The 19255-nt window shown below is 51.2% G+C and overlaps 1 protein-coding gene and 1 non-coding gene across 6 annotated transcripts in view; both read right to left on the bottom strand.

Moving 5' to 3' along the window:
- Positions 1–14: 14 nt before the first annotated feature.
- Clcn7 (chloride channel, voltage-sensitive 7) overlaps positions 15–19255 on the bottom strand; it is a 28726-nt gene continuing 9485 nt past the window's right edge. For 2 of the 5 annotated variants that reach the window (NM_011930.4, NM_001317404.1), the window contains exons 2-25: positions 17620–17688; positions 16478–16549; positions 16285–16350; positions 15669–15801; positions 15239–15348; positions 14328–14408; positions 13017–13079; positions 12824–12907; positions 11838–11931; positions 11512–11576; positions 10886–11002; positions 10360–10414; positions 9710–9770; positions 8964–9102; positions 8293–8386; positions 6581–6750; positions 5266–5317; positions 4851–4978; positions 4544–4629; positions 4117–4246; positions 2591–2650; positions 2332–2508; positions 1908–1988; positions 15–1673 (exon numbers count right to left, since the gene is read on the bottom strand). In NM_011930.4, the coding sequence (NP_036060.1) occupies positions 1587–1673; positions 1908–1988; positions 2332–2508; positions 2591–2650; positions 4117–4246; positions 4544–4629; positions 4851–4978; positions 5266–5317; positions 6581–6750; positions 8293–8386; positions 8964–9102; positions 9710–9770; positions 10360–10414; positions 10886–11002; positions 11512–11576; positions 11838–11931; positions 12824–12907; positions 13017–13079; positions 14328–14408; positions 15239–15348; positions 15669–15801; positions 16285–16350; positions 16478–16549; positions 17620–17688 (2274 nt within the window). In that variant the 3' untranslated portion in view covers positions 15–1586. Of the gene's footprint in view, positions 1674–1907; positions 1989–2331; positions 2509–2590; positions 2651–4116; positions 4247–4543; positions 4630–4850; positions 4979–5239; positions 5318–6580; positions 6751–8292; positions 8387–8963; positions 9103–9709; positions 9771–10359; positions 10415–10885; positions 11003–11511; positions 11577–11837; positions 11932–12823; positions 12908–13016; positions 13080–14327; positions 14409–15238; positions 15349–15668; positions 15802–16284; positions 16351–16477; positions 16550–17619; positions 17689–19255 lie in introns of all 5 variants that reach the window. The other 3 variants (XR_003952123.1, XR_385328.4, XR_001782075.2) reach the window with 3 other exon arrangements.
- On the bottom strand, positions 1542–1615 carry Mir12188 (microRNA mir-12188). Its single transcript, NR_162789.1, has one exon. It is a non-coding gene; the product is annotated as a microRNA mir-12188 (primary transcript).

Genomic DNA, 19255 nt, shown 5'->3' with positions numbered 1-19255 from the left:
ATAAAAATACTGGAAGAGACAAATTTTGATTGTTTTATTTAACCTAATATATCCAAAAATATCATTTCAGCATGTAGTCAGCACACAGCTGTGGACAGACTGCATAGCCGTGGACAGATTGCACGTGCCTTTTTTGGTACCAAGTCTTTGAGACCCTGTGCAGTGTTTTTCACCCCTTGGGTCCAACTTTAGGAATGGCCCTTCCCGGTCCAGAGCACCCCTGGCGTTGTCACTTGGACCTCTATACCAGATGGGTCAGTTTTAACTTCTTGAAGAGCCTGCTGTGGCCAGGCTTGAGGACAGGATGCCATCCAAGCAGGTCACAGAACCCATGCTCTGCAGTGAGTCTGAGAGCAAGTCTGAGATGGGACGAGAAGGCCAGAGTCCCTGGACGGCCCTCCCACTGGGCCCTGGGCTGGCTGCAGTACTCTTCAAGAACTGCACCACTGCCCGACACAGACAGCAACTACTGTTTAAAGTGCCATCTGCACTTGTTTATCACCATGCTGAGTGCCTGACTCCCCAGAATGCTGAGCCCAAGGCAGAGAACAGGGGGCTCTCATTTCTCATTCCAGATTCAACATACTTAGCCCATCTCTTCATGGAAGGAAGAGCCGCTCTTTTGGAGGGACAACTGAAAGGCAGGAGCTGCCAGCTTTCCAAAGAAAGACCCTGTGTGACCTTATAACAGACTTGTGCCAGAGACACTGCAACTATCTTTACAAAGTTCCCAGGGGAGAAGACCCTGAAGGTGAGTGAAGGATGTCAGTGGGGCCAGCTTTGACAACACAGGGTTCAGGGGTGAAGTTCCTTGGCTCTGGTGCTCACGGGTCTATCCATCCTAGGGCTACCCCAGGATGGCCAGGCCCTGGGAGGCCACTTCCCAAGGGCATACCACACAGTACAGTAGTAAGCAAGCTACTATGGACCCCAGGGACCTAAGGGCCTCAAAAAGACCTGCCTTCTGGCTGTGGTCCAGGGCCATGACCCCAGGTCTGAAAGCCTAGGGCAGATGTTGGTGAATTCAATTTCAGTCTTCATGTGATTTTCAGATCACAAGCCCCAGGTACAGAACCAGTCTCCCCATCTTCTGGACAAAGATGCAGGGCGGCATGTGTGGCACATGTGGGTTCCCTGACAGAGCCTGCTCCAGGCTGTATAGCTCCCCATGCCCTGCTACTGAAGCCCCTGGCTGTGTGAGCAATGCAGACACAGGGTGAGAAGGGCTCAGAGTCTGAGCAGAGACAGCAGTAAGTAGTAGCTCACGTCTGTCTTTCTCACACACACTCTATTGGCTCTCAGAAGTGAGCCACAAGGGGTGTGATAACACACACTTCATCCTGGGAGAAGGAACCAGGAGTGGGGCAAGTCTGAGGCCTGGAGGGTCAGGGAATAGGGAAAGTGCTGATGACTGAAACCAACTGCCCAGGACAAAGGGTCTGGCCCCCACACCAGCCAAGCCTAGGGAGGGCATTTGCTCCTGTTGCTGCACTGCCTAGGGGGCAAGGCTTTGGCTGAGATCAGGGACCCTGGGAGGAGGTGCAGAGGGGCTGGGGTACTGCTGTCCAAGGCTGGGGGGCCAGCCCTCACGTCTGGGCCAGCGAAAGCTCTTCTAGGCCTCCCTTTCCTAGGCGGTATCTTGCTAGGTCCTTCCTGGTCACCAGCCCGACCACCTGCAAGAACAATACCAGGTCACAGGGTCCCCATAGGGTCTACAGAACTTCTACTCCATGTGATAGCATACTCCACATATTAGTTCCAAGTAGGTGTACAGTAATAGGCTAGGACCCAGGCTTACTGTCCTGAGACAGACAAGACCCAATGTCCACCCACAACCTAGCAAGAATATAGGAAGTAGAGTGTGAACCAGCTCCCGTAATCTCCAGCAGGACAGACAGCAGTCTCACCTGATTGTGGTTGTCTACTACTACCAGGTGCCTCAGGCCCAGAGCCCGGAAGAGCTTGAACACTCGAGGAAGAGATGCCTCCTGCAAAGTAATCAGCCACCTTTAGCCCACTTTACCCAGCATGGGAAGAGATTCAAACTCCCAAACCAAGCATTTCAAAGGTACTGAGCTGTCTCTTCCCCTCCATGCCTGACTCTAAGGACCTGTGTAATGCTAATGGGGTTCTCTCAGGCTGTCCCTAATATATTCTGGTTAGATGGCCACCTCAGGACGCAAGCTCTACTTGCAAGATCCCTGAAGGCCTCCTCTGCCTGGCAGCAATTACTCCACAAGATTCCAGAGGCTCCTTACCACCTTTTCAAAGTTTATAAGGCATCAAACCATACCCCAGCCCTGCTTCCAACTCCTCTGGGTCTGTAAGTACCTGAGGCACAGTGTAGGGAGAAGGGTTCATGAATTCAGAAAGGTCCATGGTGCATTCACGCTCATCCTGGGATACATGAATGGACTGGATTGGGGGGAAGCGTGGATAGGCATCTCGGAAGTCCTTCAGCCTCAGTCGCCGCTGCACCAAACCCATGTTGGACCTCTCCACAAACACCTGAAGGCGGCAGCCAGTTATGTGTCTGCCACTGTGAAGGACGGTGCCCAGGACACTCCCACCCAAGGGCGGCTGGGTGTACCTTATGCTTCAAGAGAACGATAAGCTGGGAACGCAGGATCAAGCCTTGGAGCCTGGCTGGCTGCAGGAGAGGAAAGAGTCAGAGGCCTTGAGATTGCAGTGGGAAACTTTGGCCAATCCTATTCTGGCCAGATTCCCCCATTGGCCCATGGCTGCTATTCCACGGTCACCTCTAAGTACAGGCATTGAAGTGAGCATCTCTCACACAATCCTGCTAATCCCTCAAGTATCTGACACAGGGCTAAGCCTTCCAACAGAGCATGGAAGTCATGCTGAGAAAGAAATCAACGAGTAGCAAGATATAGCCCAAGTGTGTTCCTTATATTCTTTCAGGCCATCAATGCCAATGTCCAATACATCCTAGCAGGCTAAGACCTGGGCCAAGGGCGTCAACATTAGCTGGCCTCACCCCTCACCAGCACCTTCTGGCAGATTCATAGTCACCAACACCATGACTAAGAAGTCCAGTTAGGTTTTTTAAGCTCTCACCTTTCTTCCTTTCTTCCTTTCTTCCTTCCTTTCTTTCTTTCTTTCTTTCTTTCTTTCTCTCTCTCTCTCTCTCTCTCTCTCTCTCTCTCTCTCTCTTTCTTTCTTTCTTTCTTTCTTTTTTAGATTTATTTATTATTATATCTAAGTACACTGTAGCTGTCTTCAGATCCACAGAAGAGGACATCAGATCTCATTACAGATGGTTGTGAGCCACCATATGGTTAATGGGATTTGAACTCAGGGCCTTCGGAAGAGCAGTTGGTGCTCTTAACCACTGAGCCATCTCTCCAGCCCGCTCTCACCTTTCTTACTCTCATCTCTAGCTCTCCTTCTCTCCCTCCCTTCCTCCCTCTCTTCACATGGCCATGGTCAGCCTCTCTCCCTCTTTCTATCTTCTCTCTTTCTTCCTGCCTTTCTACAATAAAGCTCTAAAACCATTAAAAAAAAAAAAAGTCCAGTTAGAACCACAGAAGGCCTGTAGTCTGCAGGGGACAGTCCACCTAAGAGAGGACTTTATTATCTACAAGGAATACAAGATTTCCTGTTCAAGAGCTGGAGAAGTGATGAGTGGTTGGTTAAGAGCACTTGATGCTCTCGCAGAAGACCCAGGCTTGATTCCAAGCACCTACAATGATAGCACTCACCATCTATAATGCCAACTCCAAGGAGATCTCTTGGAATTTGCAGGTACCAGTCATGCATGTGGTACATACATACATGCAGGCAAACACATAAATAGAATAAAAATAATATCTTAAAGTTTCTTATTCAGGTGAACTACATAACACCTCCACCCCCCACCCCTGAGACATGTGCTGCTCACAGGCACAAAATAAAAAGAAGCTGACAAGCTGGGCATGGTGGCACACGCCTTTAATCCCAGCATTCAGGAGGCAGAGGCAGGTGGATTTCTGAGTTCGAGGCCAGCCTGGTCTATAGAGTGAGTTCCAGGACAGCTAGGGCTACACAGAGAAACCCTGTCTCGAAAAAAAAAAAAAAAAAAAAAGCAACTGACGTTCAGAGAGGTGCCCACAGTACCTGGGTGTCTCCTACATCCTCCACCACAGGGAATCCGTTGTGATTAGACGCTGTGTCGCTTAGGACATCCACGATGATGCCAACCTTCTCTCGCCTCCTCAGGCAGGTCACAGGTGTGCTCATTACTTCCCTGCCAAGAGGCCCAAGCCAAGTGAGTTACACCACAGCACAAGTTGTCAGGGGACTTCTTTAAGAACTTTTGTACCATGTAAATACTTGACTGACACAAAGCTGTCAGACTTGGGACCCCAGAACCCCCATTTCCATGCCAGAGACTTAAGGAGGTACTGGGAGACTGACTAGCCATGAATCGGCCACAGTGGGAATGCTGGGACCTGGGCTCTCCACAGGCATTCAGTGTTTGCCCTGTCCACATCCACCCATAGCACCCAGGAACCCAGAAGCTTAACAGGCCAGCTTGCCATACCTGGCCGTGAGCGAGTGTGAGGTGACCGGGGCTTCCCAGTGTAGGAAGGGTACACTCTGCAGCTGGATGTGCATGTCATAGAGGCCCTGGGTACAGAGTCAGGATTCAGGACACTGTCCAGGGGTCCTTATGGCACAGTCTTTCCCAGGGCCCTACTACTACTCTCCTCCTGAAGAAGGGCGTATGGGAATGACTCAATGGGCTCCCTTCCTTCTGCAACCATTGCAAGTCCCTTAAACCCCAGTGCCAGGCTACAAGGACAATATCCAGGGTAACAGAGGACAAACCACCCCCTCATGCTGCGCACCTCAATGAAAACATCACCCACAATCTTGGCAGTCATCAGCACCAACATGATGGGGAAACCGTAGGTCACGTTGCTGGTGGCCTCCATCATGATGACTGTCAGGCTAAGGGTCATTCTCACGATCCCACCTGTGGGGGAAATCATAAGCCCCTGTCCCTCTAAGCATAGGATCCCCAGCTCTGCTACATCTGCAGTCTTTTTACCCACCCAACTTTCCAGACCCCAGAGGCAAGGATGCTAACTGCTGAGCCCTACCCACTGCCCCCAGGCCGTGCTATGGACCTGATGACCTCATCTGCCTCACTTCCAATCCTGCTCACATAAATGGCAAAGGGTAGCCATGGTGGAACACACAACGGGTAGGCAGGGTAAAACTGAGGCTAACTCACCAAAGAAGGCAAGAGCTGGGGCTTACCAAGCTGAGCAGCAGCTCCCATCAGGGCGTATTTACCCGGATCTGCCCAGATCTGCGGGACGCAACATGGGTGAGTATCAGAGCCGGTGGTAATCCTCACCCAACTTGCCAGGGCCTACTAGTGAAGACACTATGCTTGGGCATAGTGACGCACACACAGGACACCTTACTCCAGTGCCCCCTGCTACAAACAGTGTGCGAACACTCTAGCTAGGTGTGCCATGTATAGGGACAAGGTACAGACTATGCCACTTGCCCACACCCATGAGTTGAGAAGGCTGTGGTTTTGCCAAGGAATCTACAGACAGTGAGGACAGCAGACAAAAGTGTGCACAAGGTGCCACGGCCCATGTCCACGAGGACATACTGAATCACCCAAGGAAAGACATTCAGCTGTGAAGAAAGAGACCCTAGAACACATCACAACACAGATCAAACAACAGGACATCACACTCAGTTGACATTGCAGATATGAGGGTGTATACTGTGTGCCCTAGGAAATGTTGACAATAGATGAGCCCAAAGACAGTGGGAAGTAGAGGCTCACAGAACTGAGGAAGGGAAAATGGGAGTGACTATTAATACAGCAGGGCTCCTTTCTAGGTGAAGAACCAACACTGAAGCTGGAAGGGACTGTGGCACAATGCTAAGCATCTAATGCCACTGAACTGTTTATGTTCACAGCAATCACTCCTGTGAACCACATCTCAGAAGATAGAACCCAACCAAAGCAGATCTAGACAGACACCTGAGCCTGAGGACAGGGGAGGGGCAGCTACAGCTTCCTGTTGCTATCCCTTCTGTAATTTGTCAATCTAGGTTTTTTCCCCTTCCCTTCCCCTTTTTTTTTTTTAATTAAAAATTTTTTTCTCCTTTTTTTTGTTTTTTGTTTTTTGAGACAGGGTTTCTCTGTGTAGTCCTGGCTGTCCTGGAACTCACTCAGTAGACCAGGCTGTCCTTGAACTCACAGAGATCCGCCTGCCTCTGCCTCTTGAGTGCTTGGACTAAAGGTGTGCCCTACAACCGCCCAGCATAACTTGTCATCCTTACTCAAACTGAAGTGAGAAAACACACAGATCAAAACCACCCAGCATCTGGTGAGAGGAAGAGCTGAGGCCTGCATGCAGGTCAGTGCTAGACGGACCTGGGCTTCTTATCACCCTGATGTGTTTCCAGTTATGTCATGTAGTATTCCATGGCATCAGCGCTTTTGCCTAGATGCACCAAGTGTCCAGATCCCACCTGTGGTATCCCCTAGACCTAGGGCCAGGAGGAACACCTGAGTAGAGCTCTGGCGTGCTATCCCCCAACTCACCGCTGCCCCTGTGAGGTAGGACAGGGAGATGCCAAAGAGTCGGCCCCAGGCAGCCCCAATGAGCAGGGATGGGATGAAGACACCAGCAGATACTGTGAGGCCATAGGTCCAGCAGGCCAGGAAGAAGTAGACCAGGGTAAACAGGCCGAGAGTCATGGGATTATAGGAGCCTAGGGGAAAGGAAGGTCATCTGGCTATAGCTGGGACTCAGGCTTGCGCAGGGATTGCCTGCCTGCCATGGGCACCAGAGCCCAGATTCCCAGTGGTCCCCAGAAAGTTCTGTATTCTCAGCTTTTCCAGGTGAGAGGTAGGTCCCATCAGAAGTGCTGGTGAGGAAGTACAGCAAGGGAACTTCAAGATGGCAGCATAGCTGTCAAATTCAGGGCCCATAATGCCAACACCAAACTCCCCAGAACAAGCCCTGAAGTCAACGTGCCCTGCCCCATGTAGAGTCTGTTCTCTAGCACCAAGAGGAAGCCCATACTCCTGAGAGCTCAGCTGGACTCAATCTGTGTGACTTCACATGTGCCAGCTGCACTAGGGCAGCTTCCCTGAGCCCAGGAGCCCTGCAATAGCTAGCAGTTCAGGGCAAACACTCACCAGAGGTGAGAGGTGATCAAGACATGTTCTATTGGGCCCCCAAACCACTCCTAGCCACTATAATTCAGTGGCCAAATTCAGTGGGAGGTATGTAGATCCTAAACAAGATGATGAAGTTGTATTTGTGGATGAGAAACCAGAAAAGGCCAAAAAGAGAGGAACCACAGTGGCCTATGTGAAGGCCAGGCTGGGGGATGTGCCAGCAGTCTGTGTAGCTAACCATGGCCCAGGTGACTGCTGTCAGCAGGAACAAGTCAGTAAGGGCAGAGGTCCACATGTTAGAGGCCATTGGCTTAGTCTATGGCAAATTTATGCATTAACTTTCATGATCCTTTCCTATGGACAGCCCCACACACAAGGAAGTCCCCAGTAGCTTTACGGTAGGACACAATTATAAACAATTGTTCCCATAAGTAGGGTGTATGTCATGGTTAACCTCAGTTGTTAATTTGATATACTTGTGAACAGGGAACTAAAGGATTGTATCCAGGTGTGGACATGTCTGCTGGGGCGTTTTCTTGATTGCTAAGTGAAGTGTGAGGATCCAGCATACTGTGGGAAGCCAGAAATCAATGTTCCTTCACGGTCTTTGCTTCAGTTCCTGCCTCAGCTTTCCTCAAAGATAAACCACAACCTATAAGCTAAGTAAACCCATTCCTTCTCAGGCTGGTTTTCATCAACAGGAGAAAGCAAACTAGACAGTAAGGGAGGAGCTGGAAACACGGGTCTAAGGCTGCTCAGCTCTGCCTGGGCCTAGTGTGTAGGGCTTAACTCTAGGCGCTACAGCTGAGCCCAGAAGAGCCTGAGCTTGGAGTCATCAAGCTAAGTTTTCTACTGGAGAGAAAGATGGAGGTAACTCAGGTGACTATCCTTGGGAAGAAAGGTGAAGATTGGGAGCGCAGCCAGTCCCTCTCCGGTGCTTGGCTGCCAGGTACCCCCAGAGAACCCAGCAGTCCTGTGCGATCCCATGTCTCCTACTCTGCCAGGTTGGTTCCTGCACTGCAGCACACCTCACCATACCAGAGAAGACCCCTTAGCTGAGAGCACTGACCTCTGAGGCAAAAGCTTGTCCACTGTCCATAGGAAGCTGCAGTCATGCTGACTGCACTTACCTGGTGGGTCATGGAACAGGCTGACAACGCTCTTCTCAGGGGTGTTAAAGAAGGCTGCGGCCATGGAGTTGTATTCGCCATCTGCACAGAAGAGCTGCAGAGTTGAGAAAGGAAGGACACAGAGGGAGAGATGGCCACAGGGCAGATGCTGTGCGGCTGAGTGCTGCTCATGTACCCCGAGTCTGGAGAGCACCAGACAGGATCTGGGCTCAGAATACAGCCCGAGGTGAAGTTCAGAAAGGGTTTCACTGGCATGACCACCTCTCTGGGAGATGGAGGTCCATTTGTCCACGCCATCCAAAAGAAACAGGAACCTTCATAAGCAATGCTTTAGAATCGACAGTGGGACACTGGTCCTGGGGACCAGGAGACCCAGGCTTCTCAGCTGAGTACTATTTTACTATATGGAGGGACGCATCATTTGTTTGCCTGAGGAAAGAGGTTACAGGTATATACTTCTCTAATCTATACTGAGCTTCATTCTAAAACTCTCTCCAGGAGGTCCTGGAAAGGACTTTGGTGAGATCACTCTAGTACCCACTCCCCACACACCTACTGACAGACAGCCTCAGCTTTCCATGGGACCCTACACACAGAGCATTGTTACCTCTGGGAAATGAGAGGTCTGCAGTGGGTCCTGCTCACAGGGCCAGCCCAAAGCCTGTGCCTACCTGGAGTGGGTAGGACATGGAGCTCCCCTGCAGGGGTTGGCAATCTCGAGACGAGTAAATCAAGACAAACGCAACTGTTGCTGTGACAGCAGCCACCAGCATGGCCTCAATCACTTGGAGGCAGGGCCGGTGGATGTACCTAGAGACCAAAGTGGACTTTGCTGCAGGGATGGCCAGGGACAGTAGCCTCATCTGCCCTGCCCCTGGCAGTTGCCAGGAAAACCTGACCCAGAACCCATTGATGAGAGGATAACACAATACAGGTTTAATGATCAATCAGCCCAGACTCCTGGGGTTATCTTTCTCCCTGTGGCTACTCCAGCGTAACAGCTGAAACCAGTGCAAAACACGGGTAGACACGCCATGAGCCCAAGACCTTCCCAAACAACTTGATTGCTGCTCTTCTAATAAAAGGGCTGGCACCCCAGGCAGACGGTGGGCAGCATCTAACTTACCCATGACTTTGTTCTCCATGACAAATTTTATCTGCTAACTCTCACAGACCCCAGGACCCGAGGAACATTTTTCAGGGGAGGAGCCTCCTTAGCCGCTGCTGCCTCCTCCCCCCCAGCTGCACTTACCTGTCCCTCTACCCCAGGCCACACTCTCTCCACCTGCCCTGAGCAGCTGAGCTGGACAGACCTTCAGGAAGGACCCCTACTGACAAGGCCTCCACAATTTGTCCATTTCCTGCACCCACCCAGTGGGGCTGTACCTGTCAATCTGGTACACAAAACAGGGCTCACCTGATTCGAAACATGGTTAGCCAGTAATTCAAGGCATTGAACACAGCTCCAAGAATGCCACCTGTAACCAGCAAAGAGACTAATGTAAGTTTCACAGGAGAACAGTGAAGTTCCTAGAAGTGGGAGGCCCTGGAACTACCACTAAGGCTTCTCTGCCTTCCACTCAGCTGTATATGGAGAATTACGAGCCAGCATGCCTCACTCAGAACCCAACCTTCAGTTTCTGAGAATGGACATGACCTTCAGGTAGGAAAATCTACACCTGACCTCTGTCAAGTATAAGGTGTAAACAGATGGATTCCTGTAAGGCTTGGGTCCCCTCTGAATCTCATATTCTCATATATATATATTCTCAATTCCAGGAGAAGAAGAAAAGAAAAAAAGAAATATGAATCATTTCAGGCCCTGAGTATTTTGGATAGGAAATCCTCACTCTGATGTTATAAAGTCCTCGCCCATCCCCCAGGGGATCTCATTCCAAGTCTGGAGCTTTGCAGTGCCCACCACTGCATGCATCTGCATAATAACTCTAGCAGTGCTATGCCTGGAGGTGAGGGGTAGAGATCTTGACCAAGGCAACTGCAGAGCTGGGAGTTCATCCTCCCCAACACAGGTTCACTCTGGTCCACGCTATAGGGAGGGGCCCTTACCCACCACACCCATGGCGATGAAGACTGGAATCTCATGGATGGTGTAGGCCATTTTCTGTGCAGAGGGGAGAAAGTAAAGGCTTTGAGAAATTGCTGCTTAAATTACAGGGCTGGGCAGGAGCTCTGCCTACATGCACAGACCTCCGAGCACTTCTGTCAGAACCAGAGAATCCATGGGTGAGGTAAATGGTCTTTGGGAAGACCTTATGCCCATGGCCCTTCATGGCTGAGCTGGGTTGGGTTGGGTTGGGTGGCTTGTGCAGCCATCTCATTCTGCAGCTGTGGTACACTCACAGCTAGAGCAGATCACTGCGCACACCCTCACTGTGCACACCCTCACTGTGCACACCCTCACTGTGCACACCCTCAGAGCACTGCAGGGCCCTCACACTGACAAGCAAGAGTTCAGCATCCCTACTCAGATCTATATTTTCCCAAAGCCATGTTCAGGTCTCGGCCTTATCCCAATGGGGTTCTCAGGTGGCACCAAAAAGGGCAAGTTGGAACTATATGGCTAGCAAATTACCTCTGAGTCAAATCTTCCAAAATTTATGAGGCCAGGGCTGGACAGGTCCCACATATTTCCATGGTAGATGCTCAGAACAAAATTCAATGTAAAGGTGGAAATCATGGAAGCAAAGAACTGTTTCAGAGAGAAGTCAAAGTCTTAAGAGACTTGCCTGGTAGACCCAATACTCCCAGAGTCAGGCCCAAGCCACTCAGTACTCAGTGTTCTCAGAGCTCTACCTGGCCTGCCCAGCACCCTCAAAGCCACACGTGGCCCCAGCAGATTCTATGAGTTATATAGAACACTCTCCTCTGAATGCCAGAAGCAGGCATGGAGCCCGGGACTTCTGTCATTTGGAAAGCTGTGTTTCTGGATACCCCATCTAAGATAAAAGGGAAGGGGCTGGAGCCAAGTGGGCTGTCACAGTTGGAGTTGCAGTTCTACACACAAGCCATAAGAGAAAGTAATGTTTCTGGGGTTCCTAGGAGCCATCAGAGGCAGGCAATAACACCTAGCACAGATGTAGAGGTACTGGACCCACCGAGGGACTCTACAACACAAAAGGATGGGCTAACTATGCGAAGTTCCTAAGGGATGGAGAAGTTGATCACCCTGGCCAGGGGGCACCTTCCTCAACCACTTACAATTCTCCAAGTCAGGAACTGATTCCAGAAGGAGGCGCCCTCTTCCAAGCTAAACAGGACCCCACCTGGAAGGCAAATAGCAGGGCTAAAGTGCCACCAAGGCCACCGGGCAGCCTATCCACTGCCATTGCCAACAGAGGCACCAAGGATGCTGCGAGGTGGAAGCAGGCCACGGCTGGTGTCTTTAAGACACTGCCCTCACCCTCACCAGGCACTTGTCTGCAAACCCCAGAACTATGCCTTTAAGAACTATGCTTCAGCATCCTGGGCATCCATGGAGCACCCGAGGGCACAGCCAGTGACGAGGTGGAACTGGCCCTCCTTACCCACAGGGGCTCCAAATGCAGCAGATACACCAGCTGCAGCTCCAGCTGAGACAAAATCCCGCTTCTCTGTATCTCTGCGGAAATATTCAAAGATCTGAAAGAGAAAGATGCAGGGTGTTGTGGGAGGCTCTGCAGGGCTGTTTAGCACAGGAAGGGAAGTTGGAAACAGGTCCCATCAAACAGGCCAAAGAAGAGCTGTAAGAGGCAGGGATATTTTTTTCGAGATAATCAAGCAGGGAGCATTTTTCTAGATAATCACATTATTATCAACACCACAATAGCTACTGGATTCACAGAGAGCAATATTACAGACAGTGACAGAAAACAGGAGAGCTGGCATTCCCATGTATCCACAGATGAGAACATAACTACAGGATTCCATGTGTGACAGTAACTGAACTTCTCCGTGCATGCAAGAAGTCTATGAACTTCTTGTTCCAGTTCTACCCTAGTGACTGAAGAAAGCACAGTGAGCGGGAAAATATCTAAACTTGTTCTGATTTTAACAAGGATTGCTCAGACAGGCTTGGTGGTACATCCCTGGCATCTCAGTTCTCAGAAGCCTTGAGACAGAATCCTAAGTTCAAGGCCAGCCTGGTCTAGACAGTGTAACCCTGTTTCAAAAGACAGTTATAGATTTATTGGCATAGAAGTTTAGTGTAATGCCTATCTTACTGCTGGTAACAGTGGGAAACATGACAAAATTATTCCATGCGTCTGAGGAGCCATTTACAGCTCTGACTTCCTTCAAAGGACTCTCCTGAGAAGCTGGTCAGAGATTCAACAGAATTGCACCAGCATCCTAGAGACTGACCATGGAGAGACCATATAGTCTGTAACCACCTGGACTGGGAGCAGGCCAGACTGCCCTTAGAGTTAGAGATGGTGACAGGAACTGGATGTTGAGAGACACCCATAGGTCTGGGTGAAGACACAGCTGAAACACAGCTACGAATCCTCAGTCCACAGTGTGTGGAAGGACTCACCTTGAAATCTCGCTTGAGTGATGTTGACCTTCCCTGTGAAATCCCTGCAGCTATCACGGATCCTGAGTGGATCATTGGCCCTTCCTGGAGCACAAAGCAATCAGTACTCAGAGGTCACGCATGGGTCTTGGTGTCCTCCAACGGACAGAAACTCAGACTCAGGAGGGACCAGTGTCACACATTCTGTTGTTACCTTTCCCACAGCCAGTCCCCCTACCACAGACAGAATCACGCCGGACACCTTGATCACCAGCGTCTGGAGAAACAAGGAAGATACGGAGTTTGAGTAATCCTGCTGTACATGCCTAACCCCTGGGGCTCAAGGGAGGCCAGCGCTGCTGCTGGGTGCGCAGGGAGAACTCCCACTCACCATCCACCCATGCCACAAATGCTCGGGCAGTGTCCAGGGCTCCTGTTCCACACCCCCTTGGGGAACTCAGTGCTGCTCTATCCCTGGAGGGTTCTGAGGGAGGAAGCTCAGCCCTGCCCTACGACTATGCCTCTGCCCTAGGCCCAGCACAGCTTTGCCTTGAGACAATTACTTGCTGGGACTGACAGCATAGCCCCTACCTCATGAACATGCAGGTGCAAGCACCTGTTCCACCGACACCCCAGGTTTCATCCCCACATCATGCCAGGAACCATGAAGGTGGGGACTGAAGGACCATGACTCCCCTAAACTATGTGAGCCTGGTGAGTGACCAGCGAGGTCGGGGTGAACAAACGCTGACTCTGTTATCTGGGCCCATCCTGGCACATGGCCCCTGGTGCAGGGAGAAGGGGGAGACTGGGAAGGACAGCATGCTCCACACGGGCTCTGAGGAAGTCTCTGAAACCCAGTCTGTTAGCCAGAGGTAGTTAGCAAGACATTCCAGATTGTTCCACAAAGTCTAGTCAGCGCTGTGCTGTGCGGGAGCATCACGTGCCCTACTCTATTGCAGAGCAGCACAGGGCTCTCCAGTTCCAAGGAGTGACTACACTTTCCTTGGCTGCAGGGCACCAGGCCCAGGAGCATCCAAGGGGAGGCCCTGGAGCACTAGGCAAGGAAGCATCTCGAAGGAAGCCCCGCCTACCTGCCTTCTGAGATAGACAGGAGGCAGTGTCTGGCCAGACTCAGGCAGAAAGGCTGCTCTTGCAAAAACAAACAGTAATAGACTGTGGTGACAACTGCCCAGTCTCTGTGGCCTTAGGATGCTGCTAAGATTATGTGAGTGTGAGAGAAAACTTTGAAAGCAGGGAAGGAAAGGCAGGCCATCTCCCACCCTAGCTCAGCCTCTCCAGCTCTGACATACTCAGGGCCACCGAGTCCTGAGTTACAGACATGCACTGCATGGCTGCAGTCACCACCTTACACTCCTGTACTACTTAATGCAGGCAAAGTACAGCTTTTGCCACTTTCAGATGCACAACCTTGTGCCAGATGTGGAGAAGGATCAAGCAAAGACAAAGATAGACGACGGAAGCAGAAATCCCTTGCCCTGCCCTGTCTCACTGCACACCTCACCTTGAGCCGCACCACGTGGGGGATCTTCACCCCATTGAGGAAGCACTTGATCTGAGGGATTCCGCTGCCAGCAGCAACAGGCTGGAAAGACAGAGGTGCCAATGAGCAGGTAAAGTAAGGGGACAGAGCCTCTACAACCACAAGGGCAGACATGGGGAAGGGCTTCCAGTTAGTTCCCTACGCCCAGTCAGGAATGGAGCAACCCCGAGGAAACCTTGTGAGCATGTGTGAAGGGTCAAGGGAAGAGTCTGATGGGTATGTGTCCCCAAGAGAGCTGGGTGAGGGGACACTGCAGGATGAACAAGACAGTCATCGTGTACCAAGCAGGAACACATCCTGTCTATACACAGAGCAGGTTCTGCATGTTCTAGTCCTTCTTTCATCCCCTACAAAAAAGACAAGGAGCAGAGAGGAACCTAGGAAAGAGATGGGCTCCTGGGATCTTTGGAATTAAGATGTATTTTGGAGGAGCCACCTGTGGGTTGAGTACAGTCTCCCTGGGGAATAACTGGTCCTGCTGCCCCCTCTGCTTGGATCTCTGCATGAACTGCCCAAATTCCTGGGAACTTCAAGCCCTAGAATAACCTTTTAACTAGCTCTATGTAAATATGGGGTAGGTGTGGTACCTATGGGCTGGATATGAATTGGGTGGCCAAGAGATGGGATGGGAGTTCCACTATTGGATTAAACAGTGCACACTAGGAGCAGAGATGAGGAAGTCCCAGTGTGTTTTCCGTTCTGACTGAACAGTTCCCATTCAGAGCGCACTGTGAGTCTCTCTGAGAAAGCCTCCACTGTCACAGACTAACAGGGGCCCATGATGGGAAAGCTAGAGGAGCCCACACTCTCACCAAGACCCCAAGCCCACTCTGGATCTAGGGTACCCAGTCTCCTACACACAATGGCTTTACCTCTATGAAGGCCACGATCACAGACCCCACGAGTACGAAGGCAGAGTTCAGCGTGGCCCACAGCAGGAGGGAGAAGGACAGGCCGCCCTTCTCTGTGAACTTGTCAATGTCTCAGGGATGGTCAAGGACAGGTACTGCAGTACTTCTGGAGCACGTATCTGCCCTACATGTCTCACTCTGGACAGATCATCATGACCTGGGCTGGCACAACTACTGACTAGCTAGCAGGCCACAGTGAGTGGAAAACTTATAGCCTTCTCACAGCCTGGCTAGGACAACACCACACATGTGCCGTGCTGTGCGTATCTGGTAGGTGATCTCTATGGAGCCCGGTCTGCTCTGTTCTTTACTGCCTGCCTATGAAGACGTACGCCTGGCTCTGCTCTGAGCCCGCAGCCCACGTGCCCCACGCAGTGTCTTTGGAGGATACTGTCCTTGATGACGCGGTACTTGAGGCCTGCCAGGTTCTCCACTACAATGTCAATGAAGCAGGCTACTAGGCCTGTGAGGATTCCAATGAGGGCACAGATAACCCAGCGCTTGATCTCCACTGTCCGGAAAGCCTAGATAGAGATGGGGAGCAGGGCACAGTCAAAGCTGAGTGCTGCATCCAGGAACCTGCTCTGCTGCTAGCAGAGTCAAGGGCTGCCACCACACATAGTACAACGTTCAGCTCTCGCCCCAAGCCTGCCAGAAGCAGACTCCAGCCAATGCTTCAATGACCAACCACTGAAGGCCACAGGAGTCCCAAGGAGGTAATGTTTTCTAGAGATTCACAACCAGCTATTCGTATTTGAAAAATTGTATACTATCTACAGAACAACCTTATTGGCCACGATGATTACAGCTCTCCCTCAGTTTCCAGTATCTGGGGATAGGGGTCCCATGTTCAGAGCCCCATCCTCCGATACACAAACCATGAAAACAAATGCTGGCTGTAGAACGCACAGCTTGGGGGAGAAAAGGAGGGAGAGATGAAACAGGGTCACTGCCTGGCCCAACGTGCCAGCACCCAGGCTAACAAGCCCTAGGCCCACTCTGCTCACCGTGTGGTTGATTCGTCTTTCCTCCTCCAGGAAGAGCTGATTCTCGCTGTTGTCATAGTCCAGGCTCTGCATAGACCAGGGCACAAGAAGCTCCATTACTGACCCAGGGTACTGGTGCAAGCCTAGCCAGGGGACAGGGTGGAGGGCTGGAAAGGACAGGGCTTGAGCCCAGAAGGAAGGATAGAGAGCCCACCTCATACTTGAGGGAGAGGAGCTTCTCGTTGTGTGGAATCTCCTTGGGGAAGGTGTGAGGAGGATCGACTTCCTGTGGAATTACAAACAGACTCACTCTCAAATCCCAGAGCTCTGTGTTATCTGACACCAAGGCTGGGAAGGCACAGAAATCTACAAACCTCCACCCCCTGGGATGCCTCAGGTTTGTGTCAGGAGAATAAGGTTAGTTTAACACCCTAGAAATCAACCAATGCATAGCAGATCTCTGAGTTCCAGGCCAGCCTGGTCTACAGAGCAAGTTCTAGGCCAACAATGGCTACACAGAGAAACTCTGTCTTGAAAAACAAAACAAAACAAACAAACCAATAACAACAAAACTGAAAAAACCATTATAAGCCCTCAACAAAGCTGGGTGTGGGGGAGCACACCAATAATCCTGGCACTCAGGAGGCAGAATCAAAAGGACTGGAAATTCAAGGCCAGCCTGGGTTATGTATTGAGGCAATAATACCAAGAAGGGAGGCAGCACAGTGACAGTGTGCGAGCCTGAAGGCACAGGCTTTAGCTCCCATCCCCAGTCCTGGGAAAAGCAAACCTCTAGAACAACAGAAAAGCTAAAAACCTGACACAGGGTCTGCAGGGATGGATCAGAGGCTGAGTGTTGTTCTAGCAGACAGCCCAAGTTTGGCTCCTAGGGTCCCTTATCTACAACCTATCCCAGCTGTAACTCCTGCTCCACAGGGGTCCAGTGCCTCTGGCCTCTGAGGACACCTAATCTTATAGGCATGTGAGAACACTCTATATCACTGCCCATTGGGACAAATGAAACCACAGCAGACAGCACCAAGGACAACCAAATCCCCTTGTTTGTTTTCCCAAGGTGTATTGTTTGTTACGTGTAGGTATGTATGTGCCTGTGAGTACAGGTACTTATGGAGGTCAAAATAGGGTGCTGGATCCCTGGGAGCTACAAGTGCAGGCAGCTGTAGGCCACCTGACATCAACATTGAATCCTTTGTAAGAGCCCCTGGAGAGCTGTTCTAGGGACACCAGAATCTACCCCAGGGTCAGAGGAAATGGTTTCTCTCCATGCATCTGCCGCCCATGCTGCCCCTCCTCCTTTCCCTGATCGGCGGGAGCAGGGGACATCAGGCCACTCACCGGGTCCAGGAGCTCGTCATCCAGCTCCACGTTGTTCATCTGTCCGATTCGGAACAGTGCAGAATGAGACTAAGAAGAGAAGAGAGAGCAGAGGGCAGGGGTAAGGGAGGGAGGCAGAGCACGACTCCTTCTCATTCTGCCTCAGTCTGCCCTCCTTGGTTGCGGGAAGCCAGGTCTGCTCCTGACATGCGCAGCCTGTCCCTGAGAAGTCCAGCATGGGACAGAAAGCCCCGCTTTCCTCATACTAGCAGTACACCACCCTGTCTGTTCCATACGAGAGAAAGCATGATCACGCACCGGGGCCAAAGGCTGCAGGCTGTGTCCACTGCCATGAAGGGCAGCTAGTACCCTTTCTTTAAAGACACTTCCTTGATTGTCAGCCTCCCAACCTGGATAAAGCCACGCCTGCCCAATAAGGGGGAGGTGGACAAATTGGGGGTGGGGTGGGGAGTGGCACTTATGCCAAATTTCAACTATTTCCTGGGTGTTTTCAGAAATGTTGGTGAAGAGGGGTTACACGGAAGGCCAACTTCTGACCTGAGCAAAAGCTGTGTGGTCCTTTGTCCAAAGCAGAGTAGCTGTGATGGAAACAAAGTGTAGAAAGAAGACAAAGGGAGCTCCAGGCCAGCCTGGCAGCTCATAGACTGGGACTGTCCCTGGAGCATCTTCCTGAACTGAAGCAGCTGCAGTCCCAGCCTCATGCTTCCTGTAGCCTTCCTGCCCCCACAGGCCTTACCAAGGGTCATTCAGGGCCCCAAGCATTTACTACTACTACTACTACCACCACCACCACCACCACCACCACCACCACCACCACCACCACTACCATTACCATTACCACTACCACTACCACTACTACTACTATTGGTTTTTCGAAACAGGGTTTCCCATTCAGCCCTGGCTGTCCTGGAACTCACTCTGTAGACCAGACTGGCCTCGAACTCAGAAATCTGCCTGCCTCTGCCTCCCGAGTGCTGGGATTAAAGGAGTGCGCCACCATGGCCAGAGCTACATTTTTTTTTAAGATGTATTTTAAAATTTTGTAAATTTGTGTATGTGTCTGTGTGTAGATATGTGCACATGAATAGGTGCCAGCAGAGTCTACATTGTTGGATCCCTGCAGCTGGAGTTGTGAGCACCACCGTGTGGATGCTGGTCATACTCTTAGTTGCTGAGCCAACTCCAAGCACTTCTCATGAACACAAAATGTAGCTGATGTGTGAGGGGCAGCCAGGCTGAGTTAGACAGATGGGCAACAGCCTGGGCCTCAATCCCCTCTCAGCACTCCTCCCAGTCCAGTCAAGAACTACAACTATGACAGGAAAGGAAACCACGGCCAACAAAGATGTGGACCTAAAGGCCCTGCCTTCTTAGACAGTCCATCCCTTCACTGTCCAACAAGCTTTGAGAACTTGTTCCTGTTCATCTGCATCCGTCCATCCCAGAAACATCAGAACCCCTTACGGAGACACTCCTGCTTCTTACAGGCACTGTGACGTAGAGCAGCAGACAGGAAGGCTAGGCCACATTCACACCAAACACATGGTAAAGACTCCTCCTCCTCTGGGGCCACAGGACCCCCTGTAAAGCTGCCCTCCTCCATAGACACCCCACAGCTATATGGATGTTCCCCACA

The sequence above is a fragment of the Mus musculus genome, chromosome 17 (assembly GCF_000001635.26).
Source record: "Mus musculus strain C57BL/6J chromosome 17, GRCm38.p6 C57BL/6J".
In the NCBI taxonomy this organism is placed as follows: Eukaryota; Metazoa; Chordata; class Mammalia; order Rodentia; family Muridae; genus Mus; species Mus musculus.
The sequence above is the reverse complement of the archived record's forward strand: the minus strand, read 5'-3'. Positions and strand labels throughout refer to the sequence as shown.